The sequence below is a fragment of the Cynocephalus volans genome, chromosome 2 (assembly GCF_027409185.1).
Source record: "Cynocephalus volans isolate mCynVol1 chromosome 2, mCynVol1.pri, whole genome shotgun sequence".
Lineage (NCBI taxonomy): Eukaryota > Metazoa > Chordata > Mammalia > Dermoptera > Cynocephalidae > Cynocephalus > Cynocephalus volans.
In genome coordinates, this window is record NC_084461.1 from 188,966,885 (window position 1) to 188,983,371 (window position 16,487).

A 16,487-nucleotide genomic window follows, 5' to 3' on the forward strand; every position below is an offset into this window, starting at 1 on the left:
CTACCACTCTTTTCAGTAGATATGTAGTATATCAAATAAATGGCAGCATCATAAATCTATTAATCTCATGCTCTATTGATGGACACTTAAGATGCTTCCAATTTTTCACAATTAGAAACAATGCTGCAAAAACCATCCTCATATATATCTGTTTGCATGTCTTATAGATATAGTAGGGCAAAAAATAAATTCTTAAAGGTAGCACTGCTGGAACAAAGTGAATATGATTTTAAATTTTGGTAAACATTGCCAGATTCTCTCCAAAAAGCCTCTATTAATTTATCCACTTCACTGATAGTGTAAAAGGAATGCCTGTTACCCCATATTCTCCACATAGGTGACATGATGCACAGATTTGAGAACTGTTAGATTATATATGATTCTTTAAAACTTGAAAATTAATAATGACATGGCCTATTATTTCCTATTTTATAACTACAGATGGGATTGAAGTAGAACATTTTTTAGGTCTAAGGAAGAGAAGGTACTAACTATTAAGTTACTATTAATGCCTTAAACATCACACACAAGATTTGTTAAGAATTCTGTCAGACTCAATGGAAGATTCTTCAACCAATTCGAATTTTGCTACCCTAAACACTTCTTTTTGGCAAGAGACTTTGCTTTATATCCTAGAGTCTTTATTAAGCATGTGATTTATAGATGATGTGTTATAGGAGAAGGAAAAATAATATGCAACTAGAGGCATTTTAAAAATAGCAAGTTACTATGGAGAATGATCCTAATTTAAGACCAAGAAATTTATGTAATGCTTTAATTCTAATGTAACCTGTTTATCTTAATAATGAGTATGTTCTTTTCTTCAGACAAGAAACCTAAAATGTCCTACTTTGACCTCATCTCTAGGTAAAGTCAACAGACAATTAAGACACCACTTTCCTTAAGCTGCCTTATTCTGTAGGGCATTCAAAGCAAAACACGCTAGCATTTCCCATGGTTTTTAATTTAAAATTATAAGTTGCTTATTATGACTTATTTTAATCACAAAGAAATATTTCATGAGCATCCACATGGATAGACAGGTCTCCTGCTTAACAAGTAAAATTACGAAAAAAAAATTTTTTACTTTGTTTATTGTCTGGGAGAAAGTCTCTATTTACAAAACAAAACTGCTGCTCTAAATATATTCACTATGACAAAAGCAACATACTTAAATTAAAACCAAGTGACAGGATGTCATATTACCACACTGACCACAGAATCCAATACTAATCACAAAGATTTTACTTACTACATCATTTTCCAAAGCCTCCAGTTCCTCATTGGTTGTGAGTTCACCTGCATCCCAGGGCTCCAGGTCCTTCTCTTTGTGTTCACCATTCACTTTAGCACTGATTGCAGAGTCAGTAAAAGCATCTGCAAAGGATGGTTTTGGTTGAAAGATCACACAACTGGACAATCGGCTACACAAATAAACACATGAATGTCTGCTAAAAAATAATTACAAAAAGTGAATTTCTGATATGGAAAGAATAACATTCATGAACAGTATGCTTCTGAATTTAATTCAGTAAATGGCATTATAGATGATTAGCAAAGGTATTTTCTTCTCATTCATTAAATTATATTAAAAGTAACTACTTTCAAGAAGTGACCCAGAAAATTTCTATCAACCCATCTAAAACAAGATCTCTTTTGATGAATGGATCCACTAATTAAATACACCTTCAGAGTACCTGCAGCCAAATATATGCAGTTTTTTTAACTTTCCAAACCCATGTCTATATGCAAGGGCCAGTATCCTGACATACTCTTCCAATTAGTAACTGAAGCCATTCTAAGCGGCCCATACCTTCACAGAACCCACTTTTCCCTATAACCACCCTTTTCCAAAATTCAGGCCCTGTAGTGTTACTTGTCCCCAGAAGGTTCAGGTGGCAGGTCTACCTGGACTTTCTATTAACATATTCTCACTTATTTGTGTCTTCTCCACTTCTGCTAAATGTTACTGAGGAACACTGGCTTGTGAGAGAAACGTGGCATCCATATGTTCAACATCATATGTTAATTATTGTCCATCAAAGGAAATTTCCTCTAGTTGGGAGATAGGTCCCAGCTAAATAAAGGTTCACTTGGGCAATAACAGTATTAGGAAGGTTAGACTGATAGGGTAGCACCTACCCCCAGCTAGGGAGTAATTCTGCTGATCTGGCTCTGCTGAAGAGTACAAGCTCCCAGGTATTACGTCCTCACTCTTACTGCAAATTGCCACTGAGAGGAAGAAGGGAAGAATCAACAGCCTAAACACACAATTCTCCTTCAAAAGAGATGATTCCAGAGGGATTTTCAATTTGACACTGCTTCTATAACTGTCATTGTCTCCCTAATGGGCAAGGTGATGCCAAAATAAGAAATTTGAGCCAGCAAATTTAGTCATGGCACTGCAAGCCTAACTAACTCCAACCTCCTCTAATCCTAAACTAGCAATGAGTGGGTGTGTGTGGATGTGCATGCACACTAGGGAATAAAAGCATCATCACACCTCTGGGCTTAGCTGCCAGCTTCACCAGCAGCACTGTTCTCATTGCTGGCAATCATTAGGCCTAACAGTACATGCCAAGGGAGAGCTCCAGAGTGGCAGGCCTCAGTTGGGGGTGGGATGGAGCATTCAGTGGAAGATAACTGCATTTTGGAAAAGCTCTCTAAGAGGTTCTAGGAGATTGATGCTGTCTTCCCAACTCTCCATCTTCAGCTGGAAGCAACAAATGGCCCTAAAAACCTGGCTTTATTTGACACTAACCTGAATCAAGACCTACTCTACATCATCTTAAAGTTATGTGAATTCTTGGTAAAAATTAATTTACCCATGTGTACTTTCAAGAATGTGAAATGTTCCCCCAAAAAACATCAAATAAAACTTACATTAGTATCCTGAAATTTCTTTAATTCTCACAAAACTAGAAATAGAAAACTAGACTACAAGAAAATTCCAAACACGTCATTTTATCTTCTACAAGAAATAACAGGATAATTAATTTATAAGATCCCATAAATGTTTTAATCATACTAGTGAAGTGAATACATTTAAGTGAATAAAGCTGTTATTTGGATAGAAATACAACATTAAATTTCTTTCTTTTTATTCAAGAAATTAAAGCTCAAAGCAGCTAGAGATTTTTATAGAACCATATAAGTGGACTTTTTCTCATTGCAGGGGGTGGTGTGTGTGTGTGTATGCATGTATATGACAGTATTTAGAAAAGATGGGCCTGAGTCAAGTTGTCCTCAAATCAAAAGATCCAAATGCACATGCACACAAAATAGCTTAAATATGAATTTATGGTATTCTTCTACCCCCCCCAAAATCAAAAAGGACCCCAAAATGGAAGCTGGCATGGAAAAGCAAGCATCTAAAACTTCACTGAACCAGGCTTTTCTCTGGTGACCACAATTTAGGTTATGTTAAGATACCATTACTCAGTAACCTATTTTTTTCAGTGCTACACTTTTATCTTAAATCTTCTGTTTAAAATGCCAACCTTTTAAAGGATTTAACCTTTCACATGTTGTAACTTAGGAACATGATTTTCTTTCAAGGTAGAAAGGGAAAAAGGGAAAATGCAAAAGTGTGAGTCTATAAGAAATAACTTCCCTTGATTTTTTTTTTTTTTTTTTTTAAAGATGATCGGTAAGGGGATCCCAATCCTGACTTGGTGTTCTCAGCACCACTGCTCTCCTAAGTGAGCCTCGGGCCAGCCCAAACTTCCCTTGATTTTAAAAGTTTCCCAAAAGTAAGTCCTTTTTAAAAGATGATTAAAGGGTTTAGAGAAAGATGTGCAGAAGTGGAGTTAGCACAAATGAGGCTGAAGTGTCAGGATGCTGGAGGAAACCCTGGCCATAAGTACTATATTTCAGGCCAACATTGTATCATCAGCTAGAAAGAAACAAGATCTGGGTACTCCATTCTACACTGTTATCAGTATCCACTACTGAAAAGTTTATTTTGTTTTATAATTTTAGTAAAATAAAATGCTAGATATTTTATTAACAGCTATGTTTAGATTTTTAAAAAGCACTGTTGTATTAAATGGTACAATGTTTTAACCAGATTCCTGCGAAGTTCAGAAAAATCAACTGGCTATTATAATCTACTTGCAAGTGTGGGAATTTACATACAGATTTTACCAATGCCATAAATCAAAGCATACCAATTTTCCATTATCTTCTATAGTGAGAAACAAAAGCATTACAAGAGCAAGATGCAAGAATACAAAGTGACTGTTAGAAAAGTGTTACCTGTGTCTGAAGGAACTACAGCTATGTAAAGAAAAAAGGAAAAATAAAAATTATCAGATGATAAAGATTTAGTTCTTCATGTGCTTCAACCCCCTGCTTTATAAACAACCAATTTACAAAGGCCTCTAGACTAGAGGGAAAAAACGTGCAAGATTATTACCCCCACCCCACCCCCACTCCCACTCCCGTCCCCTTTATCCTACCTCCGTGCTACCCCCCGCCCCCAGCAGGCAAGCTTTCAACACCTTCCCTTCTGAGTCTGGGGAGAGACCCAGTCATTCTGGGGCCAGTGATGCCACCTGGCGGTGGTCAGAAAGAAATGTTTGAACCAATGTGTCACCTCTCTTGGTTATCCCCTAGCCACTCTTCAACCTTTCCTCTTTACCTCTCAGTCATACCTCTGAAAATCATTCAGTTTGAGAATTTTCTAAAGGGTCAGAACAGTGATCAAATAAATAAATACTAGTGATACGTTATAAATAAAAATTTAAATTTATAAAAACTACAAAATGACACAAAACTAGATGAAATAATAATCATTAACATCAGAAACCCTCAAATATGCTTCCAGAAAAGTCTTCACCAAAATCCTCAGCTACCCATTTCATCCTAATTAAATCTGCCTTTTTTCAAACACTGAAATTCTAGATAAATAAGAAAACATTTCAGTTTTATTGGCTTTTTAAAAAATTTTATTAGCATATTCCTTCTTACAAATAATATTTCTTTATGTTCTTTGCCTGACCTATCATTTCCTACCCCTCTCTTTTTTTGGATTTTATTTGTTTTATTGTTTGGATCAATTACTACTATTGTGGCATTCTTCCCCACAACTTTTAAAAACATTTTCTCATCATACATCATCAGTTATATATGAACCAATCTATATACTAGAGTTTCTTTTACAGTGGGTGCCAACATGGTAACTAAAAGACCATTTATTCATTTTTAGCATGTACTGAATACCTACAATGTGCTGATCATGAGTGTAGATGAGGTGGGGATTCTCATTTGACTGAGACACAATCCCCACCTTTTCCCGCAGGAACTCCCGGGTATGGGAGGGTAGTTACAGATGTGAAGCAAATCTTTTAGAATCTAATGCAATGAAAGCTAAAATATAATTAAGAACAAAGGTCTGTGGAACAAAAAGCTATGGCTTTAGAAGTAACAGCTGATATGGGCCTTCAAGAACATAAGCTGAAATTAAGTAGGAAGAAGTAAAGGGGCTCCAACATAGAGTAGCATCAAAAATACACATAAAAGTTCTCTGAACTGTACTGTACACAAATCTACAGGCTTCCCTGGGAAGTGGGACTATGGGTTAGAGGAGAGATTATTATTTTTTCTTTCTGTGAGATTATCTTTCTATTTCTCTTTCTACTCATCTGTTCTAACTGAATTTTTACACTATGAGCATATACTTTAGCACATATTATACAGATAATATTAAAGAACAGCATAAAGAAACAAGCTCGGGATAAGGAACACAATATGGGCCCAAGGTGTATGGATAGGAACAACAAAACTAAGGGACAAGTGAAGGCATACCCTCAGGCAGGGTAGGCGGTAGTGATAATGTACGATGACGACAAAAGGACTGCAGGGAGATGGAGCACAAGGAACCTCTAGATTAGGGATTCTTAACCATTTTTTAAAAAAATCCACGGACTCCCTTACGGCATTTTTGGGAAGTCTGTGAATCTATATTCAGAATGTATTTAAATGCATAAAATACATAGGAAATCAAAAGAGAGCAATTATAATGAAATGCAGTTATCAAAATCTAAAAACAAAATCAGTGGCTTCTTTACTAAGGCATTAAATAAGATCAACAACAGGTCCAATAAATACTGTAATTTTAAACAGGTGAGGAGCATAAATAATAATTTGCTATATCTAATAAAGTGATTTAAAATTAACTGAGTTAGGATCCCTGTATTGGCCAGCTACCAAAACAATTTGTTTTTAATAAAAAATTTTTTAATAAAATTAAATTAACTGAGTTCTGTAGGTGCTTAAAATCATGGATACTGCTAACCTAGTGGTTTGTTGCCTACATTTATAATGGAAAGAAATGCTACATTTCACTCAAAATTTAGTGAAAATAAAGATAATTTTTTTTATATACAAGTTCATTGATGCTGTGAATTCTCTCCACAAACTCTTTGGGAATCCATGGATCCAGGTTAAGGACTCTGCCTATATGTTCTAACAAGCAGAAAGAAAGAGCATTCTGCTGTGAATAAGAAGAAATGAGGTACAAGGAGTAAGGGATTGGAGGGGGTGGTCATTAAGGTTGCAAAAACAGGTTTTTTTTAAAAAAAAAAAGGTATGCTGGGAACTCTGAAAGCTCCAGCAAGAGCTAGAAACTCTACATTTGTAACTAACCAGCACCCCAATCGACCTTCCCCAGCCACATCCAGCAGGCTGGCTACAGGAATAGACAGAGGAGAGTTAAAAAATGGAAGTCCAGGGGAGGGTCACACAAATGACCCCATTCTTCCATTTCAAAAAATGAAAGGGGGGATGGACAGAGAGCCACGTAAGGGGCAAGAAGAAAGGAGTAGAAGGGTAAAGGTTAAGATGGCTGTGGTCAGAGTAGATCTTGGACAGCATTCTGGATGAGAAGCAGTTACAAGTAATGACAAAGTCATGAAAGCAGGCTGCTACAACAGAATGGAGATAAAATGGACTAAAGTAACAGAATTTAGGAGGCTACATTTCCATAAGAACAGTGTTCTGTTCCAATGACCAATCTGTAAATAAATTTTTTTCCACATCTGCTACTTGAAAACTAACATTTGAAGGTATCACAGCCTAGCCACAAAACTATGGGAAATTTGAATGCATTTCAAAGGTATACACCCTTCTGTTTTAAATACAAAAAAGTTAAAGTTACATTATAAAATCCACCAGATAATAGCACTTGCTTATTTAAAAATGCAGGAGTGAATACTATCCATTTTAAATGACAACTACTTTCTCATTAATTGTAACTCTGAACCTATCCAGCAGAACTATTTAATGTTTAAAATGTCAAAAGTGGTTTATTTGATACACTATAGAGATGACAATTACATAAAAACAAAATTCAAGTCTTTGAGGTTAGGTCCATAAAAGTCAGTCCCAAAGTTTTTCCTTCAACTGGAAACTTTTCAGGAGAAAATGAATCAGGAAAAGCTAAAGTATCAAAACAAACCATAGGTCATCCTGACTTTACACATGGTAGGGTTGAGACAGAAAATCAGGATCTATCTCTGTTGCCCATGTACCTCAAAAAACAGGCAACAGAGCCCTTCCTGCTGTAATCTCTTCTCGTCCTACAAGCTGAAATTCTCAACCAAACACATGTCTTTAGAAGACAATTATGTAAATAAAATAAAAGCCCTTAATGGCAAAACTGTGACTTTCCAGTAGATGGAGACATTACTGGAAAGGAGAACACACTGATGAACAAAGTGATGTGACACCTAACAACATTCTGTAAAACAGGACAGACACTACAACACAATTAAGAACAAAAAGTCAACCATCTGAATTCCCAAGTTTTAAACAAATTAAAAAAAATTTTTTTAATTGCTTATCTTAATAGAATAAGATGTCATTTTTCCAAACAAAGATCAACAACCTAATCTTATCTTTGATTCTAGAGCACTTGAACCTGGCAAATGAGTTTTGTGACACACAGATAGAAAATGGGTTGTTTTTACCCTGATGAGTGGAAAAATAAAATGCCGTACGTGAATCTCTAAGGGTAAAGTATCTTTTAAACTTCAAACTGAACCATAGTGAAGTTGATTTCATACCATTCTTTCCAATGAATACATTAAGTACCTAGATACAAGTATAAATTCAAATATGTGTACATGTCTAACACACACAAGAGCTAGAGCAAACACCAAGATCTAGGGTTCAGTTCCGTTCCAGCCAGCAGCCAAAAAAAAAAAAAGAGCTAGAGCAAATTAAAGGCCTTCAAACAGCTTGTATGCATGCTTTAATACTCTTTAATACTTCACTCCTTTACCTGTGCTTCTGACTTGTGTAAGAATCATGTGGACTGTATTTTCAGCTAACGCTTGGGATTTTGTTTTTCATGTTTCAAAAGGGCACTAAAATGCTAGAAGGAATCTTCTGTCTGAAAAATATGCTTTAAATATGTCATGCTATAGGAAAGCCATTTTTAGATTTGGCTAGAAATAACTGCTTTCTTGAGATCCCCAGAATTAAATGGTAATTACAATTCTAATCATTGTCTATGGTAATATGTCTATGTAAGAAAAATAAATAACCAGTTTTTCCCTGGTTTGGGTCTAGTGAGTGTAGAAATATACTCTTAAAAAAATCAGTTGAAGGAATATGTCGAGTGAGTACATATCCTTAGTTCTGTAAACATGATTTCTAAACTCCAGAAAATTATAATGCATTGGAAAATATATATATATACTGACAAAAAGATACCACACACTGCTTAGTCAAGCTGAGTGGTTCAGTACATGAGGGAGACCACTGGTTCTCCAACTGTGCTTCATAGAACCCTACGATTTCTTCAGGGGACACCAGCCGAGAGGGGGAAAACTAAATAGGTAGATTCTAGGACACCCCCACTCCCCTCCGACACCAATGTCCTGTTTTAACTAGGATTCAGCATGGGATTTCATTAGGAGAAAAAAATGAACTATTACCTGATAAAAATAAAATGTAAAGTTTAATAGCCATTGGTATGGGCAATAAAAACAAACCACAGCAAACAGGAAAGGTCAGAGAAGACTCTAAAGAGGAAAAACAATTTGAAGTTGGTCTTAAAATTCTAGTAAGGTAGATATTTTAGGTAGAGATTAAGTCCAGGAGTAAGAGAAGCAAGCTCAAAGTTCATGACAGGAATGCCCAACATGCAGAAAATTCCAGCTTGGATCAAGAAGTGAATTAACATTGCAGAATAATGAGAGAGAAGGTTGAAAAAGAGAAGTTCCGCTGGGGAGGGCTCTGAATGTCAAGGTATGGTAACCCAACTTTATTCTTTAAGCAATAATGGCCACTGAAGAGTCTGAGCTAGGAATGGGATGACATAATAAAAGCGATGCTCAAGACTTTCCATTAACCTACTTAGTATTGACATTTAAAAAGTTTAAAAAAATAAATAAATATATATACATATATATATATATTTCTTTATGCCAATGTTCAAGATTGACTGGAAGTAAGAAATCTGGAAGAAAAGTTCATTAGTAGATCACAGCAATGTCTGGATACAAATCATCAGATGGAACACAGAGCAAGAAAAGAATGTGGATATGACATTGCTACGGAAAAGTTTATAGAACAAGGCAAAAGGAAGAAAACAACAACTTTCTTCCCTAACTTAGCCAAAAGAACCCCTGCATCTGTATTATTTCAAGTACTTAAAGCAAAACAATGGATGGGAAAGATGTGAATCTTTTTGAAGTGCACTATCATGGGCTAAAATAAATAAAATTAAAATAAATTCAGGTAAGCTTAGCCTCTACGATTCAACCTATAATGTATTTTATGTATCTAGTCTTGTAGAATGACTAACCATTCTACTTTATCATTTGCTTCAAAAGAAGAAAGTTTTTTGCTTTTATCTCCCAAAAAAGTTATGAAACTTTTAAATTATTTATATTACTTATATTATTACTTTGAAACTACGAAGAAACACAATGAAAATTTGACCTCCAAATGTAACAATTACAAAGTTCTTTTGGATGTAAAAGAAAATCTTACAAAGCAGACATGTATAAATGGCTCTGGATCTCAGTGAAAAACTAATAAATCAGCAAGGGGTGGCAGGACAGACTATATCAAAGTGTGTTCACACTTTAAAGTGCTCAAAGATTAGTGTCTATCCTTCTCAAGAGTGAAAAGAAAACTTTATATATTAGTTGGATAAAAAGATATCAAAACAATATTCCTCCAATCTAAAAATAAAATTGAGAAAAAAAATTCATTTACAATAGCATCCAAAAGAATAAAAACACTTAGTAATAAAGCTAAGAAGAAGTGTAAAACTTGTATCCCAAACATTACAAAAAATTTTTGAAAGAAACTCAAGATGACCTAAATAAACAGAAAGATGTTTCTGTTTCATGTTCTTGGAATGGAAGACTTATTATTAAGATGGCAGTACTCCCCAAATTGATCTACAGATTCAATGCAATCCCTATCAAAATCCTAGCTGACATTTTGCAAAAATCAACAAAATGGGCCTAAAATTCACGCAGAAATGCAATGGACCCTGAATAGTCTAAAGAATCTTGAAAAAGAACATACTTTAAGGACCAACACTTCTTGAATTCAAAATTTACTACATGCACAGCCTTATAACACTCAGATCACAGGTTCAGATCCCCATAGTGGCTAGCCACAAAAATAAACATAAAAAAATTATGCAAAATTTACTACAAAAAGAACAGTAATCAAAACAGCGTGGTGCTGGCAGAAGAACAGATATATATATATACTGAAAAGAATTAAGATTTCATCAATCTTTATCATTTATTTGTTTATTTACTTATTTTTAAAAGATGACTGGTAAGGGGATCTTAACCCTTGACTTGGTGTTGTCAGCACCATGCTATCCCAAGTGAGCTAACCGGCCAACCCTATACAGGGATCTGAACCTGTGGCCTTGGTGTTATCAGATCACCCTCTCCCAAGTGAACCACGGGCCGGCCCCTTCAATCTTTACATTTGTGGTCAATTGATTTTCAATAAAGGTGCCAAGACGTTCAAAGGGAAACCAATAGTCTTTTCAACAGTTGGTGCTTGGACAACTAGATATTCACATGTGAAACAATGAAGCTGGACCCCTACCTCACTCTTAAAACAAAAATTAACTAAAAAAGAATCATATACCTAAATTTATCTCAGAAGAAAGCACAGAAATAAGCCTTCATGATCTTGGATGAGGCAATACTTTCTTAGATATGACACCAAAAGCACAAAAAACAAAAGAAAACAAATAAATGGGACTTCATTCAAATTAAAAACTTTTATGCTTCAAAGGACACCATCAAAAAAAGTGAAAAGACAACCCACAGAATGGGAGAAAATATTTGCAAACCATACATCTGAGAATTCTTATAATTCAGTAATAAAAAGATAACTGAATTTTAAAAATAGGCAACAGGTCTAAAGAGATATTTCTCCAAGGAAGACATACAAATGTCCAATAAGCACATGAAAAGATGTGCATCATTAGTCATTAAGGAAATGCAAATCAAAACCACAATGATCATGACTACATGGATGAACCTGGAGGACATTATGCTAAGTGAAATAAAGCACAGAAAGACAAAACCCACATGATATCGCTTATATGAGGAATCTAAAAATGCCGATCTCATAGAAGTAGTGTAGGATGGTAGGTGATTGGTGAGGGGGTGGGAAGGACTGTTGGTAAAATGGTACAAAGTTTCAGTTAGACAGAAGGAATAAGTTTTGAGAGCTACTGCACAACAGGGTGACTATAATAATAATTAATTATATATTTCAAAATAGCTAAGAGACTAAATTTCAAAAGTCTCACCCCAAAAAATGGGAAGTGAGGTGATGGAAATATTAGTTAGCTTGATTTAATCGTTCCACATTGTATGTATATATATCAAAAGGTCGCATTGTACCTCATAAACATATATAATTGTGGTTTGTCAATTACAAATAACATTTTATTAAAACAAGAAAAAAAGGAAGGTGTAGAGGACGTATAGTTATGTGATACTGTTTTGTATTTGTTTTAAAATATATGCAAATATTTTGTGCACACACACAGAATACCTCTGAAAAGAAATTCAATATCTGTCTTGGTGGAAGACAACAGGGAAAAGGCTTATTTTCTATTTTCACTGTTATATCTTTTGTTATATACTTTTTTGAACTTTTTACCATGTGTGCATATGTAATTTTTTAAGCAAAAATTTTAATAGGAGAAAAAAACCCCAATGAGATACTACTTTATATCCACCCACTAGGATGGCTATAATCAAGGAGACAATAACAAGTGCTGGCAAGGATGTGAGAAAATTCGAACCCTCATATTCTGCTGGTTGGATTGTAAAATGATACAGCTACTTTGGAAACAGCACAGCAGTTCCTCAAAAGGTTAAACATAGTTACCATATGACCTAACAATTCCCCTGTCGTATATGTATACACCCATGAGAAGTGAAAACACATCCACACAAAATCTTGAACAATGACATTCATAGCAGTACTATTCCTAACAATCAAAAAGTGAAACCAACTGAAACGTCCATCACTGATGAATGGATAAATAAAATGTAGTATACCCACCACACAATGGAATAATATTTGGCAATAAAAAGGAAAGAAGTACTGATAAACGCTACAATTTGAATGAACCTTGAAAATATTATACTAAGTGAAACAAACAAAAAGCCATATATTATATGATTTCATTAATATGCAATATCTTCAGTAGGCAAATCTACGGAGACAGACAGATCAGTAGTCGTCTAGAGCTACTAGGCAAGTGGGGAGTGACTGCTAAATGGTACAAGGTTTTGAGGGTGATAAAAATGTTCTAAAGTTGATTGCAATGATGATGGCTGCACAATACTGTGAATATACTAATAAAAAAAGGAATTATACAATTTAAATTAATTGGAATGTATGTAAATTATGTCTCAACGAAGTTTTTTAAAAAAAAATCAACCCAATATTGCTCTCAACAGTCCAGGTAATGACAAGCAGGTGACAGTGTTTCCAAATAAAAGAAAATTTACTTTACTGAAAAGCAATTCAAAAGCTGGAGGTAGGGCTGAGCCCGTGGCGCACTTGGTAGCGTGCTGCGCTAGCAGCGCGGCGACGCTCCTGCCGCCGCGGGTTCAGATCCTATATAAGGATGAGCGGTGCACTCCCTGGCTGAGCACCGGTCACGGGAAAAAAAAAAAAAAAAAAAAGCTGGAGGTAGTTCAAGACTTAAAATCTTTTATTTCTACAATGCTGCCTTGTGACTCAGCAATGGAAAAAAAAAAAAATCAGTATTACAATAAACCAGATCTTTATTTCTTTGCAAAACATGTCCTAAGAGTTTACATTTTCCAGAAAAGTTCAGATTAGCCAGTATTCTAATGTTGTCTTGCTTTAACTTTATCAGAAGTATGAGATTCAAAAGACTGGCATATGTGTGTCAGTAGGAAGAAAGTTTAAAGTGGAAAATACAAATGTGCTTTTGTATAATTTTGTATAATTGTCTAACTTTACTTGAGTTGGCACTCATTTTGACAACTTTCAAGGAACAAAAGTCACAGTAAATATGTATCTGAGTGATAATTATATATAAAAATAGTGATCCTAATCTCTATTTAGGCAGCGCCAATTTACACCAGAATGCATAAATAATAAAGAAAACTAATTTTCTTCCTATATAGAATGAATTATTAAATTTTATAGTACTATGATAGTGAGAAAAAACTAGAAAAAATATGAGAAAAAGATACCCTGCTTAAATAATAAAAAGCAGCAGCTCTTATTTTCCCTACTAATAACTTTCTGTTTGTGAGATGTGCAAATTGGATTCTTCAATTAAAATTTAAGAGAAAACATTTTTAAAATAAAATATCTTAGTTTCACTAAGCCTACTACATAACATAAAAGACACTGCAATTAGTAATTTAACAATTTTAAAGCAATTTTCTTAAAACCTAAATTAGCTAAATTAAAATTTGAGCTGAAATCGTTTAGAAATGCTATCATTTAAAATGCTGCTGTATTTGACTTCCAAATCAATTCGAAAAAAAAAAAAAGAAAAATTTAAACTCACAAACCAGCTTCCTTTGAACAGAGAATCAAATACACACCAAATTCTACAGCAAAGCCTGACTGGTGTAAAACTAACAAGAACAAGAAAAAAAAAAAATGCGGTAACCCATTTCATGAGGTTTGCTGGATTTAAAAAACGAGATAATAAATGCCAAAGAATACTAGATTTCTAATTCCCACATTATTGCCAAAAAAGATCAAAAGAGAGTATCAGGAGGTAAACCATTCTTTTTTCAGGTTCTCCATTAGGTTCCTGGTTCAGGATCCCATTTTGAGGGAAGAGGAGAAGCTGGCTGAAAGAAGTCCGTGTCTTCTGAAAGTATAAAATTAGTCTAATATTATTTGAGCACTTTTTTTTTTCCCAATAAAAAGTACTATTTTTCAGCTCAAAAGTTAAAGAGAGAAAAAGGGGAAAAACTGACTCTATGGAAAAGCTAGGACAAAAAAAGTAAATTCAGAAATGTTTGGGAATCAAAAAACAGAATTTGGGAACTGAAATACCAATACTATTAGCCAAGTACAATAGTCTTTTTACAATTTACTCTCAAACCTATGGCAAAAGTGTTCAGAAAGAGGTTAAGAAAACTTAGTAAAATGAAATGAATTCTAATGCTTACAGCTGTACAAAAATCTTTGTTTCCCTGGCAAATATATACAGATTCAGATAGTTCTTTTCTAAAATAATACAAAAGAATAGGGCCGGCCCGTGGCTCACTCGGTAGAGTGCGGTGCTGATAACACCAAGGCCACGGGTTCGGATCCCTATATAGGGATGGCCGGTGGCTCACTTGGGAGAGCGTGGTGCTGACAAAAGAATAACTGTTCAAGTGTACATGCTCACTTAATACTATTTGCCAGGACTGATCCAGGTAAAAAAGCAATTTCTATTTGCAGTTAGATGGAATAAAAATTAAAACCGAGAAGATTTATCTACATTCCTTCATTGCCCTGCTATATTACTAGTTTTAATATATCTGCTATTCGTAAGACTCCACTGAGTCTGGGCAAAGCAAGAGAAAAAATAAAACTAAAACCAGATAGTAACACTGGTATGCTACCACTACACAATACTGCCAAGTAAATTAATTTACTGAAATTGTCCTCAACTGAGTTGAGTTACGTACCTCCTGAAGAGTTCAAGAATGGTACTTGTTTTTACTTAAACTATACTACTAGCAGAGAGTAAGTGCCTGCTTTTCAGTTCCTTTGCTATCACCAGATAATATTACTCTTTCTCACTTTTACCATTCAGCAAGTTGATGGATGAAAAATCATATGTGTGTATATACACACACACACACACACACACACACACACACACACACACACACACAGGCCATTTATAGCTTTCTTGTTATTTACAGAAAATAGTGCTTCTTTAAAAGTGTGTTTAGGCCCTAAATTTCATTTATTCAAAGACATTTATATTGAACCCATACTACTGTCAAAACATGCTAGGCCATGAGAATTTAAAAAATACAGTATCTAAACACGTGGAGCTAAAAGCATAATGGGGGAGAGAGAAACATAATTATAATACAACATGGTAAAGGGCAATGATAAAGGCAGACGATAGGGAGGGAGCTTATGTGCAGTAGCTGAATTTATGACAGCATATAAGCAAGTGGCATGTGATAAGAGCAGTGGGCAAAGAAACACTGGGAGCACAAACACATTTAAGGGCAGTGTGAAGGAAAAGCAGCCCAGGAATGAGGCAGGGAAGGAATGATCAATAAAGACAAGAAATACAGAAGAACAGATCTTTAAGGAGGGTGAAATCAACAGTGTCAGATGCAGCAGTAAAGACTGAAAAAGGGTCCAAAGGACATGGCAATTACAAGTTACTGGTACCCTCAAGCAGGATAGTAGCTAGAAGAACTCAAAAGGGATCCTTTTTAGGATGAGAGGGAGGGACTTGAGCAGATTTTTAGCCTAACGGAAAGGAGTAAGTAGAAAGGGAGAGGTTGAAGAGTCCAGAAACAGAGAGGTGGTACAAAAGAGCAAGGTGGTAGAAGGGACAGGGTCAAAGGCATTATTGCTTGGCTTAAACATCCTCTCTACTAAAACCAGAGGAAAGAGAATGATGGCGGCAAGAAGGAAGATAAACTGGTAGATGGAGGAAAGAGCAGGTAGTTGATGATGGAGATCATTTCCATTAAACAATTTGTTTTTTGGTGGCTGGCTGATCCAATTTTCTCATTATATGATTTTTCACTAACTGTGTGACAAAGGGCATGGTAAGCAAACCAATTCCTTGAACTAAATCCAATTAGAATGGTCACAAATAAGAAATTGCATGAGATTACACAGTATTACAGTCAAAACATGAGTTTAGAGCAATAAGTTTAGGGACAAAGCATCTTCTGTGTTATTTCACCAAAGCCAGCATAGCGTGTACTTTGATCAGCCCTAATAGCCCCAAAAGA

General features: G+C 35.1%; 1 protein-coding gene across 7 annotated transcripts in view; it reads right to left on the bottom strand.

Annotated features, from left to right (window-relative positions):
* Window positions 1–16,487, bottom strand: part of ATXN2 (ataxin 2) — a 111,031-nt gene that overhangs the window by 51,059 nt on the left and 43,485 nt on the right. For all 7 annotated transcript variants that reach the window (XM_063086741.1, XM_063086746.1, XM_063086744.1 and 4 more), the window contains one exon: window positions 1,253–1,377. In XM_063086741.1, the coding sequence (XP_062942811.1) occupies window positions 1,253–1,377 (125 nt within the window). The remainder of the gene's footprint in view (window positions 1–1,252; window positions 1,378–16,487) is intronic.